The sequence below is a fragment of the Monodon monoceros genome, unplaced genomic scaffold (genome assembly GCF_005190385.1).
Source record: "Monodon monoceros isolate NGI ecotype Baffin Bay Population unplaced genomic scaffold, NGI_Narwhal_1 Super_Scaffold_3, whole genome shotgun sequence".
NCBI lineage: Eukaryota > Metazoa > Chordata > Mammalia > Artiodactyla > Monodontidae > Monodon > Monodon monoceros.
This window is the reverse complement of record NW_021703780.1, coordinates 102,464,308-102,482,390: the sequence shown is the minus strand read 5'-3', so window position 1 is coordinate 102,482,390 and position 18,083 is coordinate 102,464,308. Positions and strand designations below refer to the sequence as shown.

The 18,083-nt window shown below is 54.5% G+C and overlaps 1 protein-coding gene across 8 annotated transcripts in view; it reads right to left on the bottom strand.

The window, feature by feature from the left end:
* The window catches only part of CFAP100 (cilia and flagella associated protein 100), a 45,961-nt gene that overhangs the window by 10,843 nt on the left and 17,035 nt on the right, over positions 1-18,083 (bottom strand). For 4 of the 8 annotated variants that reach the window (XM_029244370.1, XM_029244369.1, XM_029244376.1 and 1 more), the window contains 8 exons: positions 14,767-14,867; positions 12,786-12,972; positions 11,175-11,242; positions 10,939-11,102; positions 10,706-10,786; positions 10,136-10,317; positions 9,690-9,904; positions 7,418-7,695 (listed from right to left, as the gene is read on the bottom strand). In XM_029244370.1, coding sequence (XP_029100203.1) covers positions 7,418-7,695; positions 9,690-9,904; positions 10,136-10,317; positions 10,706-10,786; positions 10,939-11,102; positions 11,175-11,242; positions 12,786-12,972; positions 14,767-14,867 — 1,276 coding nt within the window. Of the gene's footprint in view, positions 1-7,417; positions 7,696-9,689; positions 9,905-10,135; positions 10,318-10,705; positions 10,787-10,938; positions 11,103-11,174; positions 11,243-12,126; positions 12,486-12,785; positions 12,973-14,766; positions 14,868-18,083 lie in introns of those variants that run through there. The other 4 variants (XM_029244373.1, XM_029244372.1, XM_029244374.1 and 1 more) reach the window with 4 other exon arrangements.

Here is an 18,083-nt window from a genome sequence, read left to right as displayed (position 1 = left end):
ATGTTCAGTCCTTATCACGCCCTTAACCCCGGTGGGCTTTCCTGTGCCCCGGTGGTTCTTTCCCCGGCGGGGCTGAAGCCTCTCCAGAGAGGAATTAAGACGTTCTCCTAATTCTCACAGTGTCTACGTTTACTAGGATTTCTCAAACTCATCCCCTTCGTGAATGTTTTTTCTCCTGTTTCCGATGACAGTTTTTGTTGGCTTCTCTTTAGAGCTGGAAGTCAGCGCAAGCCCAGTCCCGGGACCTAAGGTGAGTTGTGTCGCTTTAATCGAGTGTCGGGATGGAGCCTGGGCCGGAGGCTGACATGCGGGCTGGTGTCCACCGGGCTATGGAAGCTCGTTTCCACGTCTGAGTGGCAGTCATGGGCGGCAGGTGCCTCGCGTGGCTGCCAAGACTCAGCCTACACGGCGTGTGGCCTCAGCCGAGGCCGGCATGGGCAAGTACTTCCTGCTGGGTGTGGCTGGCCTTGTCCCGGTGGCCCCAGCTACTGCAGGGCTGACCCTCACCTCCAGCGATGGTGTCTGGGGTTCTGCTGGATTCCTTCCTGCACATTTTCTGACTTCCTGGTTGGGCTGGTCCTTCTTGGAGGAAGGTTTGTGCGGTTTCCAGGAAGGGACTGAGGCTTAATTTCTCTTTCCTGCTCCTGTGGTCACTATGGCACAGCTGGGAGGGGCTCGGGTTCCCTCTGGCTTGAGCACCTCCGCTTGGCTTCTGTCTGGTCCCATCACCTCTGCCCTGTCTGGAGACAGAGAACTGACCCTGGCGCTCAGGCTCTGTCCTTACCTCAGCCTGTCCTGTGTCTCTTGTGTGTCTCGGGCCCATCTTCCTGGTCTGGGCTCTCCTTGGAGGGCCCAGGGAGTGAGCGTCTCAAGCAACTCACAGCAGGGAAAGGGCTGGGACCTGAGGCAGGAAGCCAGGGAGCCAGCGTGCGATTCAAGGAGGTGTTCGCCCTCAGGGTCACAGGCGACTCCTCACGTGCGGTGCCCTTGACAGAGAATATATGATGCCCTGTCCGCTCGTCCTGCAACCTTACGCGCCCAGTCAATGTACAGGGGCAACTGGCCAAGTCAGCCTTAAGAAGTCCTGAATTCACCAAATAATATTTTGTGGCTGCGGTTTAATTTACGTATCAGAAATGTACCATTTTGTGTATACGGCAGGGCTAGACAAATGTACACGCTGTGTAAGGACCAGCATAATCGAGGCACAGGGCCTTTTCACACCCCCAAACTTCCTCGTGCCCCTCGGTCTCCTCCCTCCCCTTCCCCCGCCAAAGGCACCTGATGGGCTGAAGTCTCCATTCACTTTGGCTTCTCAAAGATGCTCACACCCTGAACTCAGGCTGAACTCAGCGACTTGCCCTCACCAGTGGAATGTGGGCAGCACGTCCCTTCTGTGACCGGGTTACAGAGGATCCTGACTTCCGTCTTGCTAGGAGACTCTCTCCGCTGGCTTTCCGGCTTGCACACAAGCTGCCCTATCCAGGAGCCCACGTGGCAGGGACTGAGGGTGGCCTCTGGCCTAGAATCAGCCAGGACCCAAATCCTGACAACAGTCGTGTGCACGAGCTCAGAGCTCAGAGCCTTGGGACGACTGCAGCCCAGCCTCCACCTGGACAGCAGTCCCCGTGAGGCCCCGGAGCAGAGAAGCCAGCCCAGCCGTGCACAGGTCCCTGACCCACAGAAAGCCTGACATAATACATGTGTGTTAGACTGAGCCACCAAGTTCTGGGGTAATTTGCGACGCAGCAATGGATCACAAACACAGTTGGTTCCAGCCCTCCCGGTTAATAAGATAGTAGGTGCTCTCTGGTGCCTGCCTTCTTTCCCTCACCCGCATCACTGGCTGGCGTGATAGTCTGTTCCTTTTTACTGCTCAGTAGATTTGTACGGTGTGTAACGGCCCCCTTTACACGTCCGTGCCCTAATCCCACGAACCTGTGAATATATTACATTACCTGGCAAGGGGGAACCAGGGTTGCAGATGGAATTAAGGCTGTTAGCCAGCTAACCTTGAGATGGAGAGATGGTCCTGGATTATCTGGTTGGACCCACTGTAATCACAAGGGTCCTTGTAAACGGAAGACAGAGGCAGGAAAGAGAGTCAAGCAATGTGAGGGGAGGAGGCCTCCGCTGGCATTGCTGGCTTCAAAATGCAAGGGCAAGGTGGCCTCTGGAAGCTGGAAAGGGTCAGAAAAGGGCTCTCCCTCAGGGCCTCCGGGAAGAACGAAGCCAACACCCTGATTTTAACCCAGCAAGACCCATGTCACGATTCTGGCCTCCAGGACTGTAAGAGAATAATTCTGGTTGCTTTAAGCCCCTCGGTTTGCACTAATTTGTCACAGCAGCGGTGGACACCCAATGACAGTGCTGTGGGCAGGCCGCACTGTCCATCCGCTCGCCTGCTGGTGCCATGGCGTGAGCCCAGCCCTGGCTGCTCTGCCTGACTCCACTGTGGCACTCCTGAGAGTTTCAGGACACTGTCTCTAACACGGCCACTCTTGCTTCCATTGTGGGAATACACTGCTCATTTGCTGTTGTATATATTTTTTGAATACAGACTTCATATTTTAGAGCAGTTTTAGGTTCACAGCAAAACTGAGCGCAAGGTGCAGAGATTTCCCAAATTTCCCCTGCCCCCCACCTCCCCCACTATTGGCATTCTGCGCCAGGGTGGTCCGCTTACCACAACTGATGAAGGCACATGGGCCCATCATTATCACCCAGAATCCATAGTTAACACTGGGGTTCGCTCTTGGTGGTGCACATTCTATGGATGTGGGCTTTACCCATCATTGTGGTGTCACATACAGTATTGTCACTGCCCTAAAAATCCTGGGTTCTCCCTATTCATCCCTCCGCCCCCCAACTCCTGGCAACCACTGATCTTTTTTTTTTTTTTTTTCCGGTACACGGGCCTCTCGCTGTTGTGGCCTCTCCCGTTGCGGAGCACAGGCTCCGGACGCGCAGGCTCAGCGGCCATGGCTCACGGGGCCCAGCCGCTCCGCGGCATGTGGGATCTTCCCGGACCGGGGCACGAACCCGTGTCCCCTGCATCGGCAGGCAGACTCTCAACCACTGCGCCACCAGGGAAGCCCAACCACTGATCTTTTCACTGCCTCCACAGTTTTGCCTTTTCCAGAATGTCGTATAGTTGGAACCATACAGTTTTGTAGCCTCTTCAGATTGGCTTCTCTCACTTCGTCATATGCAGTTGAGTTTCTTCCACGTCCTTTCACGGCTCGACAGTTCATTTCTTTTTAGCACCAAATAACATTCCACTGTCTGGTTGTATCTCCTGAAACCCATCTTGGTTGCTCTCAGGTTTTGAATAAATTATGACTAAAGCTGCTATAAGCATCTATGTGCAGGTTTTGATGTAGACCTAAGATTTTAACGCCTTGGGTAAACACCAAGCTGCATGACAGCTGAATCCTAAGGCAAGAGTACGTTTGGTTCGTTAGAAACTGCCCAACTGCCCTCCAAAGTGGCTGCACCTCCATCAATGATGAGAGTTCCTGTTGCTCCACAACCTCGCCAGCACCTGCTGCTGTCAGTGCTCTGAGTTTGGTCATTCTGATGGGTGTGTAATGGTATTTCGGGGTTTTTTTGTTTGTTTGTTTTTGGCCACGCCTCACAGCTTGTGGGATCTTAGTTCGCTGACCAGGGATAGAACTCGAGCCCTCGTCAGTGAAAGCTCGGAGTCTTAACCGCTGGACCGCCATGGAATTCCCTCTCATTGTTGTCTTAATTTGCATTTCCCTGAGGACCTATGATGCCGAGCATCTTTTCATGTGTTTTTTTGCCCTCTGACTATTTTTTTGATGAGGTGACAGTTCAGATCTTTGGCCCATTTTTTTAATCAGCTTGTTTATTTCTTATTGTGAAATTTTAACAATTTTTAACAATATTAAATTTTTAACAATGTATATTTTGGACAACAGCCCTTTATCATATATTCTGTACATATCTTCTCCCAGTCTCTGGCTTATCTTCTCATTCTCTTGACATTGCTTTTCATAAAGCTGAATTTTATATTTTTAATGAAGTGCACCTTATCAATTCTTTCTTTCACAGATTGTCTTCTTTGGCGTTGTGTCTAAGAAGTCATCACCGTACCCAAGGTCATCTAGGTTTTCTCCTATATTTTCTTCTAGTTTTATAGTTTTGCATTTTAGATGTACGTCTGTGATCCATTTTTGAGTTAGTTTTTGTGAAGGGTGTAAAGTCTGTGTCTAGATTCCTTTTTTTTTGCATGTGGACATCCAGTTGTTCCAGCAGCATTTGTTGAAAAGACTATCTTTGTTCCATCGTACGACCTTTGTCCCTTTGTGAAAAATCAGTTGATCACATTTATGTGGGTTTATTTCTGGGTTCTCTATTCTGTTCCATTGATCTCTATGTCTTTTCTCTTGCCAATTAAGTCTTGAAGTTGGGTAGTGTTCCTCTAACTTTGATCTTCTCCTTCAATACTGAGTCGGCTCTTCTAGGTCTTTTGCCTCCACATAAATTTTAGAATCAGTTTTTCAACATCCATAAAAACAACTTGCTGAGATCTTGATGGAGAGTGCACTGAATCTGTAAATCAAGTTGGGAAGCACCGATATTTTGACATATTTGAGTCTTCCTACCCATAAACATGGCTTGCTTTCTTTTATCAGAATTTTGTGGCTTTCCTCATATAGATCTTGTACATATTTTGTTAGCTATATAAGCATTTCATTTTGGGGGACGCTAATACATCTTCAATTTCAAATTCCACTTGTTCATTGCGAATATATAGGAAGGTGATTGACTTTTGTATATTAACCTTGTATTCTGTTACCTTGCTATAATAGTTTACTAGTTCCAGGAGTTTTTTTGTTGATTCTTTCATTTCTTCTACACAGATGACCATGTGTTCTGTGAACAAAGAAAGTTTTATTTCTTCCTTCCCAGCCTGTATACCTCTTACTTCCCTTTCTTGCCTTGTTGCATTAGCTACGACTTCTAGTATGATGTTGAAAAGGAGTGGTGACAGAGGACATCCTTGCCTTGTTCCTGATCTTAGCAAGAAAGCTTTAAGTATGACGTTAGCTGTAGGGCTTTTATAGACATCCTATATCAAGTTTAGGAAATTCTCCTCTATTCCTAGTTTATTGAGGGTTTTTATGATGAATGAGTATTAGATTTTCTCAAATGCTTTTTCTGCATCCATTGATATGATCATGTGCTTTTTTCTTATTTAGCTTACTGATGTGGTGGATTACATTAATTGATTTTCAAATGTTAAACTAGCCTTGCATACCCGGGAAAAATCTCACTTCATCGTGGTGTATAATTCTTTTTATACATTGTTGAATTCAATTTGCTAATATTTTGTTGAGGATTTTTACATCTCTGTTCATGAGAGATACTGTACTTTTCTTGTAATGGCTTTGTCTGGTTTTGTCACTAGGTAGGTTAACGCTGAATGCTGGTCTTAGAGAAGGAGTTAGGAGGTATTCCCTCTGTTTCTATCATCTGGAAGAGACTGTAGAAAACTGTTATCTCTTCCTTAAATGTTTGGTAGAATTCACCAGTAAATCCATCTGGCCCTGGTAACTTGTGTTTTGGAAGGTTTTGTTTTTTGTTTTTTGTTTTTTTTCATTTTTGGTTGTGTTGGGTCTTTGTTGCTGCACATTGGCTTTCTCTAGTTGCAGCGAGTGGGGGCCACTCTTTGTTGCAGTGCACAGGCTTCTCACCGCGGTGGCTTCCCTTGTTGTGGAGCATGGGCTCTAGGCATGTGGGCCTCAGCAGTTGTGGCACACAGACTCAGTAGTTGTGGCGTGCGGGCTCAGTAGCTGTGGTGTGCGGGCTCAGTAGCTGCAGCTCGCGGGCTCTACAGCACAGGCTCAACAGTTGTGGCGCACAGGCTCAGTTGCTCTGCGGCATGTGGGATCTTCCCAGACCAGGGCTCGAACCTGTGTCCCCTGCACCAGCAGGCGGACTCTCAACCCCTGCGCCACCAGGGAAGCCCATGGAAGGTTATTAATTATTAATACAATTTCCTTAATAGCCCTACTCAAATTGTTTGTTGTATTTTTTGAGTTTTTTCTTTTAAGATTTTTTTGATGTGGACCATTTTTAAAGCCTTTACTGAATTTGTTACAATATTGCTTCTGCTTTAAGTTTCTGGTTTTTTGGCTGTGAGGCATGTGGGATCTTAGCTCCCTGATCAGGGATCGAAGCCACACTCCCTGCATTGGAAGGTGAGGTCTTAACCACGGGACCACCAAGGAAGTCCCGAAGTTTTCTTTCTCTTTTTTCTTTCTTCCTTATTTTATTTTAGAAACGATGGTTGAGTTCATGTAAGTTAAATGCATATGGGCTGTGTCTCCTCTGGAAATAAACTGTTGGTGATCTTGGGGATGGCTCAGCTGGCTGAAGACCAGCTACCAGACAGCCCCTCCAGGATTCTGCGGTGAGGCCTATGGGTTCATGTGTATGTCCTCTAGCAGGTTCTTGGAGTCTGGGAGGCCGCCTGCCTCTCCCCAGCTCATCTCTCTTTGTATCTCTGCCACTTCCCAGGTTCCAGGAAACCGTCTTTCCTGAGAGCTTGCGTTTCTGTATTATTCTGGAGCCCCTCAGCAGGAAATTCTCCAGGGCAGATGCAGCCCAGCAAGACTGAGCCCTGAAGAACATGGTTCCCCTGGGACTTCACAGCCTTGGGCCGGCTCCCACCTCAGGGTGTTTACACATGCCTTCCCTTTGCGCGCAGCCCTCTTCCCCCAAGATCTCCATGTGGCCTCCCATTGCTCAGGAAGTGCCTGGCTTAAAGGACACCTTCCCCTGGAAGCCTCCCCTACCCTCTCCCATCTGCTGCAACCCTCCACTTCGGCCTCCTTCTTATGTCACTCTTTCTTTTCCTCCTCGCATGTGTTACTACCTACAAGTCAAATCTGTGAGCCTCTAAGTCTGCTCCCATGGGCCGTCAGCTCACGAGGCAGGGCCTTACCTTATCCCTGGAGAGCCTAGACCCCAGCCTGACCCAGAACAGGCGCTTAGCCACTGTTTGGGAATAAATGGATGATTCCTGGCTCCCAGCAGGCCTCACGTGGTGCCCCGGCCTGACCCTGCCCAGACCAGCTCTGGGGGTCCTAGTGTCAGCAGTAAGGCCCTGCGCGAGAGGGCCTTGGAGATTTCCCTCTCTGCGTACAGGCTGCTCCAGGGTGGGGAGGGGCCTGACCTGCTCCCAACCCCAGCCCCCTGCCCAAGAAGACACACCCTCTCCCCAGAGCCAGGCCTTAAGTCCGCAAATGGAGCTTTCCAGAAAACTGAAGCCATGCATAGGGCGGGGAGTGCACAGCCCAGCTCCCAGTTGCTGTGGGAGGTCCCAGGAGGAAAGCCAGTGACAGACCCCCCTCGCTGCCCGGGCGCCTGGCAGCGTGAGACCTACATGCGGATCTGGGTGTTTTTCAGGGTGAAGCTCAGCTCTTCCAAGGCCTCCTCCATCTCCTGGGTGTTCTGGACCAGTGAGAGGTTCTGCTCTTCCAGCTTCACGAAGACATCCAGGAGCTGCTGGGGCTCCGTGAAGTACAGCTGCAGCTCCTGCAACCAGAGCCACGTGGAGCTGCTGGACGGCGCGGGCCCGGCTCCTGCAGCCCCCGCCCAGAGCGGGCACTGACCTCCCCGTCGCTCTCTGGGTCCTCCTGCACGGGGAGGGTGGAACAGGCCCTGCGGAGACACGGGGTCGGGGAGGCCTGAGGGCGTGACACCCGCCCCTCGCCCCCTCCTCTGTCCCTCAAGTTGCCGAGAAGGTGGCGCTGGGCTCCTCTCGGCCCCCAGCTGTCACACGGCAGCCAGGGGGAGAGGGTCAGCACCCAACTAGCTCCTCTCATTCCAGTCAGACTACAGCTCGCACCCTCGGGGCCTGTGAGCCCCCATCCCAAGGCGGCTCTGCCCCTCCCCACCAGCTCCTTCCCGCACTCCGGGTGCTCAGCAGCTGTGCACCTGCGGCTCCCCATTCACCGTGCGCCTCTTCTGCCCACCTCCTCTGTCAGATTCGGCCGTGCCACGTGTCCTTGCTGGTCCCACGCACAGCTGTTGTGACACGCATGCCACGGGGCAGGGACCAGGCTGGGTGGGCCCAGAGGCCACAGGAAAGGCTGCTTGGGCCGCGACACTGCAGGGGGCCCTGGACCGACCTCAAACCTGCTTTCGTCACCCCTCCTGGCCTGCTCCAGCCTGCACCCTATGCAGACACACAGGTTCTGCTGGCCCCGGGGCTGGCGAGGGTGGCTTGCAGCCGGGGAGAGCTGGGCCGAGGCCTGAGAGACTCCAGGCCCCGACCATCGTGAAGTACAGAGATGACAGCGCAGGGCCCACGCCGACAGCTAACACACTCCCAGGCCTGTGCCCCACCCCGTGTGCACATTGATGCCCATTCGGCAAATGAGAAACATGCTCCTCAGAGAGCCAGTCACCTGCCAAGGTCACTCTTGGCCCAGAAGGTGCCCTTCTAAGAATCCTCCTTCCAGGAAGACAGAGCCTGGGGCTGGGCTGGGCTTTAGCCCCCCCTTGCCCTCTCGGCCAAGTGCCTCATGCAGCCCACAACCTGCCCACACGTGCTCAGTGGCCCTGGTCACATGGCTAGTAGAGGGCGGGGCCCAGACCTCTGTTCTCAGGGTCTGTCCCGACAGGAGCCTGTTGCTGGGAGCTCCAGGGCTGAGGGCAACGTAGGGCAAGGAAGCACACACATGTAACTTCTTCAGCTGGAAACAGCACCCCCGACAGGGGTTCCTGGGACCAGAGTTAACCTGCTGCACCTGCGTGGCTTGTGCAGTTGGTGATATGTCCACAACACTACAGTATCAGAGAAGAAAGTAGCAGAAGACCCAAGTGCGATCATGGCAGTGCTTTGCTGAAACTTCCCGGCCTCTGCAGCCCTGGCCCCGAGGGCAGGTGCTGGAAGCGGAGCCAGGGCTCCAGCTTCGCCTGGCTGCTCAGGGCCCCAGTCCCCTCCCCGCTGCGTGCGCAGCTCTGCAGGAGGGGCCGGGGTTTGGGGTGGCTGGGCTGGAGGAGCGAGGGGACATGGAGGAGGGAGTGGGGCAGGAGGTCTGTCCCGTTGTCACCTGTCACAGCTGGAGAACAGCGGGCGTGGGGGGGTGGAGGGGCACTGCAGGAAGAGACCCAGGAGAGCCCGGGGGGCTTGGGGGTCCCAGAGGTAGAGTGTCGGAGGGACCATGGGGCAAGTCACCGGGTCTGAATCTGTCTGATTTGCTTGTCCCTTACCATATTTTTTAAAAGACTTAAAAGTAACTGTCACAGTTAAAATTTGGGACTTCCATATGAAAATCCAGACTTCCTGATTCTCTTGAAAGGCTCAGAGGCTCTGCCAGCCGCCAGCCGGCACTCCTGCCACAGAGGGCGTGGGCAGGTGTGTCCTGTCCCAGGCGCCCACCTAGCTGCTTCATCTGTGTACCTTTGACTGTCCCACCAGCGCCCAACTGGGCCACCCCAACTCAAGTTCACCAAATCAGACAAAAAGAAAGTTTTGCTTGGGAAACATCTCGCTTTTCAGGCTTAAGTCTGACTCCAGACCGTCCAGGCTAGAAACAGCCCCTCCTGACCCTCTCACCCCGGCTGGGGTGCCCCGGCCGGAGCCACTGGGGGCCGCTCCACAGCAGGCCAGTCACCTCCATCGCCCACCCCCCACCAAGCCCACTCACCTGGGGTCCAGCCTGACAGGCCCACTGGGCTGGGGGCCCCCCTGGTGGCTGACAGTGCTGGGCGGGACCTGCAGGAGCTTGGTGGCCTTCTTTGGGCCCTGCTCCTCTAGAGGAAGCAGAGGAGGGCTGTCCATCTGCCCCAGCCCGGAGCAGGGCCCCTCCAACCTGGGGCAGCCACATACCTCTGAGATCCGTCTGGCCCTTGATCTCTGGTCCTACAGGAAGCACGGGAGGACTCTCAGATGGCTCAGGGGCACAGAGTTCCCCAGGACCCTCCCCGAGGTCCCCCTCAGCGGCAGGAGGAAGGTTTGCTTTGAGAGCCGGCAATTCTCCCAGGAGTGTGTGGGCTGAACCCGGTGGGGGAGCTCTGCGAGCAGGGGAAGGGGCCTGGAGCCAGCTGGACACAGGCTCTAGGGGCACCCGGCACGCCCTCTCTCTCCCGCTACCTTTGTCCCCGAGTGTAGAGAACAGCACGTTCTCCTTGGAGGCCTCGACCGCCTCCCTGGTCCTTGTGAGAGCTAAGCGCTTTCTCTCCTGTTCCTCCAGCCACTCCTTGGGCGACAGCTTGTACAGGAAATCCTTGTAGATCTTGTAACGCTGCAGAGTGTCTTCAAATTTGGAGATTTCACTAGACCCGGGAGGGGACAGGCGAAGTCAGGCTCCGTCCCTGGGCCCCTAGGAGGGGAGGCCGGGCCCAGAGCTCCCAGGCCTCCCCCGAAGGACAGGCGCCGGAACTCCGTGTGCGGGGAAGGAGGCCGCCCTGCCGGGACCAGTGCGGCTCACACCCCCTGAGTTGCAGCCGCTCTCAGGGTGGAGCGAGCCCTGCCCCGGTGGTGTGGCCTCAGGAAGGCCCCCGACTCTCTCCTGGCCTCGGTCGCCTCATCTGAAAAAGCCCCACAGGGCTTGGGGTCCCTAGAGAGCCGAGGCTCAGAGGTTTGTGTTGTATGGGGCTCCTCTGGCTCCCGGAGATGTGCCGGCCCGGAGGGCGCAGGGCCCGGCTTGCCGCCTGACCTCACCTCTTGATGATCATGATCTGGGTGGTCAGATCGCGGATCTCGAGGATCGTCTCCATCTTCGCTTTGGTCTCCTTCTCAGCCCTGGGGGTGGGGCGGGGAGGGAGCCAATCACAGGGTGTGCAGGAGGGGTGTGCACTCTGCCTTCAGTCAAGGCGGGAGGCGGGGGAGCTGCCAAGGAGGGGCCTGGCTGGCTGGGTGGTGGGTGTGCACAGGCTGGGGTCCGGGCAGCTCACACTCTCAGGGCCTGCAGGGAGCTGCGGTCGTTCTCCCTGAGGAACTCTTCAAATCGAGCAGCGTCCTTCTCCAGAAACTTCTCCGCCCGCTCCAGCTCGGCCTCCTCCTTGGCCGCCAGCCTCTCCAGCCGCTGGATCTCATTCCGCTTCATATCCAGGGCGTACTGAGAGCACCGAAGCGGGAGTCACGCTCCGCACAGGGACAGCCCGCTGGGCCCGCGGGGCAGCCAGCCTACCTGGAGGAGGAATGTTTGCCGCTTCTGGGCGATGTAGCTGTGTATGTTATCAGGTTCCATCTTCCTTTCTGCAACAAGAGGCACAAGGCATCTGGGGCGGGCAGGAAGTGGGAGAGAGACCCAAGCCTGCAGCCTTGGGTAGGCATAGCCAGGCAGTGCGGAGCCGGCCTGCCGGCCTGGTGCTACGCCTGGCTGTGAGGCCCAGATTACTACAGGGATTGCGAGAGAGCCAGCTCTGGCTCCAGCAAAAGGAAAGCAGGCTCTGCTGACATAGTACAGCCTCCATGGCTAGAGACTGGCCAGGTGGGAAGTCCTTCCGTATGTCTGACTCGAGTCTCTCTTGCTGTAGCACCCTTCTCACCTGGAATGAAGCTCTGGACACGCCCACCCTGGAAGTTTTACCTGGCTGGACTTAATAATGAAAGGTCTATCGGCGAGGACAGTGAGAGAATGGGGGCGGTGAGAGAAAGATGGGGCAGCATGATCTCTCCTTGGGGTTCCCTAAGCACACAATGTGGGCAGCAGCTAAGTCTACCCTGGCAGGGTTTCAGCCAGGTGGAAGTTACGTGTACCTTCCAGAACACAAGCAGGGAGGCACCGCAGTTGGGCTCAAGGCCCATGCGGGCCTCCTTCCCTGCCTTTCTGGAGAGGAAGGCCTCCAGCTGTGGATGGAACCGTGGGGCTCTCGGCCTTTTCCCTCAAATCCTCTCCTTTCCCGAAGAAGCCGGTGTGGTACACGAGTTCCATTTTCAGTCTTGAGGTCTGGCCTGGCCTCCCCGGGCTCCTCACTGGAAGTCAGACCTGCTGGGTCCAGCTTTCCCCACCCAGATGCCACCTGCTGCTCCCAGGTCTCAGAAATGGACAGTGAGGCAGAGACAAAACACATGCAGCGCTGCTTCCCTGGTGCAGAGCTCCACACCCAAAACATCCAAGCAAGCTCAGGGCTTCCTACCCAAAACAACAAGCCTCGGGCGTCAGGGGTAGAGGCTGGCGGTCTCTCCACGCTCAAATTCACATTCAGGGCCCCTGTAGCCCATGGGGTCCAGGGCTCTCTGATCTCAATTGCTTCTTTCTAGTTTACTGGTTTATATTTCACTGGCAGGGTATTAGTGCATTTTTGGTACTTCAGATTTCCTACAGGGTCATAAAAATAATAACAGGTCACACACACACATAGCTCCCTCTCAGTACCTGCAGTGTCTGAAGACATTGAACCTGACCACCCATGAGGCTGGTACTGTTACCAGCCAGGAGCGGAAGCTGCGGTACAAAGCTGACTTGTCCAGGACAGAGAAGCCATTCAATGCTGAAGCTCAGATGCTCGCCACCAAGGGAAGTGCCTACATTTTATACATTGTCCAGCCTGCGTTCACTGTGCAGGTCAGCATTCAGAATGCGTGCAATGTTGGGATTCAAAGGCTTTTAGAGCAGCAAACCATGTGGAATTCATCCTTGTACCCCGGGAGGCAAAGGTCAGGCACAGAGAAGACCCCGGCCACACACGCACACTGCACCACAGCCCCGCATCTCCCGAGCCCTTTAAACGCACTGCTCAGACCGCAAGGGCGAAGACAGGATTCTGGGGCGTCATGGCTGGGGGGCGGGGCGCACCTCGGGTCATGGAGAGCTTCCAGGCCGTTTGCTCGTGGAAGATGCGTAGCTGCTCTGCACGCGCCCCCTGCTCCGCCACCTCGTCCTCCAGCTGCAGCTCGCGCCGCAGGCTGGCGTGCTTGGCCGCCACGTTGGACGAGTAGGTCATCTTCTCGTGCACCCGCAGCTGCTTCTTCTGCTCCCGATCCTGGGGTGGGCGGTGTAGGGCAACGGGGTCGGGCGGGGCCGGCCACCCACCCCTCTCCCGCCCACCAGCCCTCTCCTCGGCGCCCTGTCCAGGGCGGCGGGGGCTTCGGAAGCGCGCACGCTGCGGAGGCGCGCACGTGCGGAGTGACTTGCGGAGAAGACCCTGGGGCTGTGAGCCTGCGGGAACTGCTCTGGGTACCTGAGCACAGCTGCCCAGCGGTTGACAGGGAGGCGGGGCGCCAGATGAACCACAGGATGCCAGCTCAGATACGCATTCCAGATCAGTGGTGCAGGGACACACTCACTAGACATGATCCTCGTTTGTCTGAAGTTCACACTTAAACTGAGTGTCTTGTATTGTGATTTGCTAAATCTTGACAAACCGACGTTGAGGGAAAGTAGATCCTCGGAGTTTCCAAAAGAAACTGGAAATCCCAAGTTTGATCTGCAAGCTCCCTACTCACTGTGGGCAGCCCGTGGTCACGTGTGGGGCTCTGCACCTCCCGACCTATTCTCCACCCTGCATGGCCTCTGGCCAGCCACCCCCAGGACTGCATCCGGCCCCAGCCCTTCACTTGGGAGGGTCTCAGGATAGGGTGGGGTGAGGGACTCTTCTTCCCGAGGCCTAGTGCCCAGCCCCTCCTGCTGTCCAAGCCCTAGGGATCTTGCTGGCTCAGGACCCCGACTGCCCGATCAGATAAGCCCTCACGTGGGTCTTCATTTGGCCTCCCCTGGTCAAATTCTACTTCCTGCTGGCCCTGCCGCGTGCAACACCTATCCCACCTCTAGCCTGTGGCGGGACCCTAATTTGCACATCCGTGTACAGTGAAGTTAGGAAAATGTCACCCGCTAGAATTCCAGTGGCAGGAGGTCTGCAATTTAAAGACACTGGGCAGCTGCTTGGGGTCAGTGTGAGGAGGTCGGGGCTGTGCTGGGTAGAGGAGTGTGAGGTGGGGACAGGGGCTTTGGAAGGAAGGCAGAGGCTCCCTGAGGCTGCGTCAGGCAGGGAGAAGAATGTCCAGGCTGTGCTGGCACTGGTGGAGAAAGGGGAAGTCCTGTGTGTGCGTGTTGCCATGAGTGCCGCTCAGAGTGGCTCTATGTCTCTGTCGCTCCGCCTTCCAGGCAGGAGGTGGGGAACACCGATGGCACCGCCTGGATCCTAGGCACAGGGGTGGGGCTGGAGGACCTGCATGTCCCTGTGTGTCCTTGGTCCTGGTCAGGGTCACAGAGGGAGCCACTGCTCTAAGGAACCTCAGATGCTGAGCCCTGAGTCGGGGTGGACACAGTCAGCCCATGAGGGAGCCCGGGACGCAGGCCTTGCCTGTGCATGTGAGAGTATGTCCCAGAAACACGGCCTGGGGCGTGTGTGTGTGTGTGTGTGTGTGTGTGTGTGTGTGTGTGCGTGTGTGTATGTCTGGCCTCCCAGAATTCCAGTGAGGGGGACTGTGCAAGGTTAGAGCATGCAGGGGGTTTCCTAGGCCCTTGAAGGTCAGGGAGAGTCTCAGGAGGGGACAGCACCTCATGCAGGGGACAGCAGAAGTTAAGGCATGTTGGCTGAGGCTGTAGCCACAGAAACTCCCCCAGCCTGACAACAGCCCAGGAACAGTGGTGATGAAGCTGGTAAGACAGTGGGACAAGAGACCTGGGGCCAGGCAGTTGCGAGTGGTTTTCATCGCAAGTGGTGAGCCATTGACTATTCCAGAGTGAGACAGTGACCTGAGCAAAGGGCAGTGTGGCTGCTGCCGTGTGAGGGAGGAAGGAGCTGCGGGCAGGCTACTCCTCGACAGATACTCACTGATAGAGACTTATTCCGCTCCTGGTCTCTGAGCAAGAAGAAATCCAGGTCCCCAGACACATGGAAAGGATTGGCTGACTGGTCGGGAACAATTGCAGATCCTGGGGAGGGAGATGCCTCGCTGGAGAAACAAGCCAGCTCTTCCAGCCGGTGATCTGGGCCTCTGGGGTCCCGGCACCCTCCCAGCCCAGCAAGGGAGCTTCCACGAAAGCACAAGCGAGCAGCGAATGTTCTCTTGGATCCAGCTGTGCCTGAAGTCCACCCCTGCACCTTCCAGCTCTGGTTTAACCTGTTTGGACTCGGGCTTCTGTCCCTGCCATCTGAAAGAGACCTTGTGAACACAGACCTTCCTGTGTCTCAGACCTGTGCTATGTTCCTGGCCCTCTGTCCTCTCTCGCTGAAAGTCTCGGGAACCCCCAGTCCATAGGGGAGAGAAGCTCCACCTGCCCTTTGTAAGTGATGGAAGCAGCTGACCCTGGAGCTGAGGCACCTGCCTGCAGGGGGCAGGGGGAGCCCTGCGCTTTGTCCTTGCAGGGGTCTCCCTGAGCCTCCCAGGGGAAGGCTGAGCTTGGGAGCTGGTGAGGGCAGAGTGCCTGAAGTCGGGGAAGGCAGGGCAGGAATCTGGGACGTGAGGGCTGCCAAGGACCCCAGTCCTGCTGCCTCCCTCCCAGTAGTAAGGGGGAGATTCCCACAGCACAGCCCACTGGTGTCAGAGAAGATGGAACCCAGGGCACCAAACTAAGGGCTCAAAACTATGGTTGCTTCTTCCCCCACTACCCTTGATTTAGAAGAAACAGGGTTTATTGTTAAAAAAAGAAAATCTCAGGCTTCCCTGGTGGCGCAGTGGTTGAGAGTCCGCCTGCCGATGCAGGGGACACGGGTTCGTGCCCCGGTCCGGGAAGATCCCACATGCCGCGGAGCAGCTGGGCCCGTGAGCCATGGCCGCTGAGCCTGCGCGTCCAGAGCCTGTGCTCCGCAACGGGAGAGGCCACAACAGTGAGAGGCCCGCGTACCGCAAAAAAAAAAAAAAAAAAAAAATTCGAAAGTAAAAGAAAATATCATATATAAAAAAGAACTCCTCCATTTTAAACAACTGCTGATAACATTTCTGGGGGTATTGTTTTCCTAATACTTTTCAATACACATTTTTGATAATTCTATATCTTCCTTAAAAAGAAACACTTTAAAGTTACTAACTCTTTGTGGACAGCATAAGGAAATATTAAGGGCTACCGTAACTCACTGCTTCACGCGGCACACTCACATGGCAAATGCGGGCCCCACGGCACCGCCCTGGACATCCTGAGTCCTCCACTGCGCCATCACTGACTGGCCCTCGGAGTGACTTTCCGAAGGGAGGCTAGAGGGCTGTGAGCAGTTTCCAGGCTTCAGAGACTTAGGTTGACCTGCCTTCCTGGAGGTCGGTCCCATTTTACGCCCTCACCCCCAGAAAGAGGATGCCGTTAAAGGGACATGAAGTTATGCCCTGAGAGTCTCAAAGCACCTCCACACAAGACATGTGTCAGTTCCCGCAGCGAAACGAGCTTGCAGTGGAGAAGCCTGGCAGCCTCCACACCAGCCCGGGTGAGAGGAGTCTGCATCCTGACCCCGGACGTGCCCAGGACGCGCATCCCTCATGAGGAGGGGTCAGAGAAGCCTAAACACGGGCACGCTACAAATTTTTTTTTCAACTTTTCTGTAAGGATTAGCTCCTATCAGAAAAGAGTTTTAAAAACTGAGTTGTGCTCAGGCTGAGAAGAATAGAGAAAAATTATCTGCTCCTGGCCCCAGCCCATGGGAGGGAGTCAGCAGGGGCTGTGTCAGTTCCACCCTGCTTTCTGGCAGCGCAGCCGGCCTCTGTGGAAGAGGTTAACTGCGGTAGTTACCAAGGACTAATGTTCGGAACGACCCAATGAGGTGGGAAACGCTGCGGCCCCTGTGAGGAAACAGAGGCACCGAGAGGTTAGAAGCCCCCCAAGGCCACGCAGCCGTAAGTAGCTACTCCAAGACCAGCTTCCGAAGCAGAAGCGGCATCTGCATTCAGGGAAGAAGGGAATGTTTAGCGCTAACGTGAAGGGAATCAATGGGTGATGTGAAGACGAGCCCCAAACCCAGAATGGTGATCATTCCAGGCAGACTCTTCCAGAAACTCAGTCGGTTTAACATTTACACATCAAGCAACGTACTACACCCCATTAACAGAATTAGGAAGAAAATCACATGATCATTTCAATAGATGGCAGGAAAAGTGTTTTTTAAGATTCAAAACTTACTTTGAATAAAAGTCTTAGCAACCTAGGAACAGAAGCAGACATCCCTGATCTGATCAAAGGAAGAATGGTGAGCTGACTCACGGCCCCCAAAGACGTCCGTGCCCTAGTCCACAGCCTGTGACTGTGTTCCCTTATACAGAAAGGGGGTTTTGCAGATGTGATCACGGACCTTGAGACAGGAAGATGGTCCTGGATTACCCACATGGGCCCAATGTAATCACAAGGGGCCCTACAGGACGGAGGCCTGGAACAGCAGCAGGCAGAGTGGCAGCAGAAGCAGAGCTGGGGAGACACCACGGAGACGGGAAGAGGCTGCTCTCGGGGGTAGAGGAGCGCAGGCGCCTCTAGAAGCTGGAAAAGGCGGGAAAGAGATTCTCCCCTGGAGCCCCAGAAGGAGCCAGCTCTGGGGGCACCTTGCTTCCAGCCCTGTAAGATTCATTTTGGATTTCTGATTTCTAGAACCCTAATAAACGTGTGTGTTTTAAACCACGGAGTCTGTGGTAATTTGTTACAGCAGCAATGGGAAACCGATCCATGGAGCCACAAGAAACCGCTAGGTAAAATATTTCCCCCCAGCATTGGAAACAAGGCATGGATGCCTATCTTAGCAGTGTTGTAATGAGGGTCCTCATGATGCCATAAGCAAGAAAAAGAATAAAAGGTGTAAGGATTGGAAAGAAAGGGAAAATAATGTCACTCAAGGTGATGAAGTAGAGTAGAAAATCAAAAAAACCTACAAACAAAATGGATACAATTCGATCAATTAGAGATGGTTTGTAGATCTTCTTGTGAAATGAAAAAAAAATGCAGAGAAGATACAGTAAACCTATATCTTCATGACCTTGGGGGTCAGCAAAGAGTTTTAAAACAGGACTTGAAAAGTACTAACCCTAAGGAAGTGATCGGTAAATTGAACTACAAAAGTAGAAACTTTTGTTTATTAAAAGGCACCACCAGGGCTTCCCTGGTGGCGCAGTGGTTGAGAGTCCGCCTGCTGATGCAGGGGACACGGGTTCGTGCCCCGGTCTGGGAAGATCCCACATG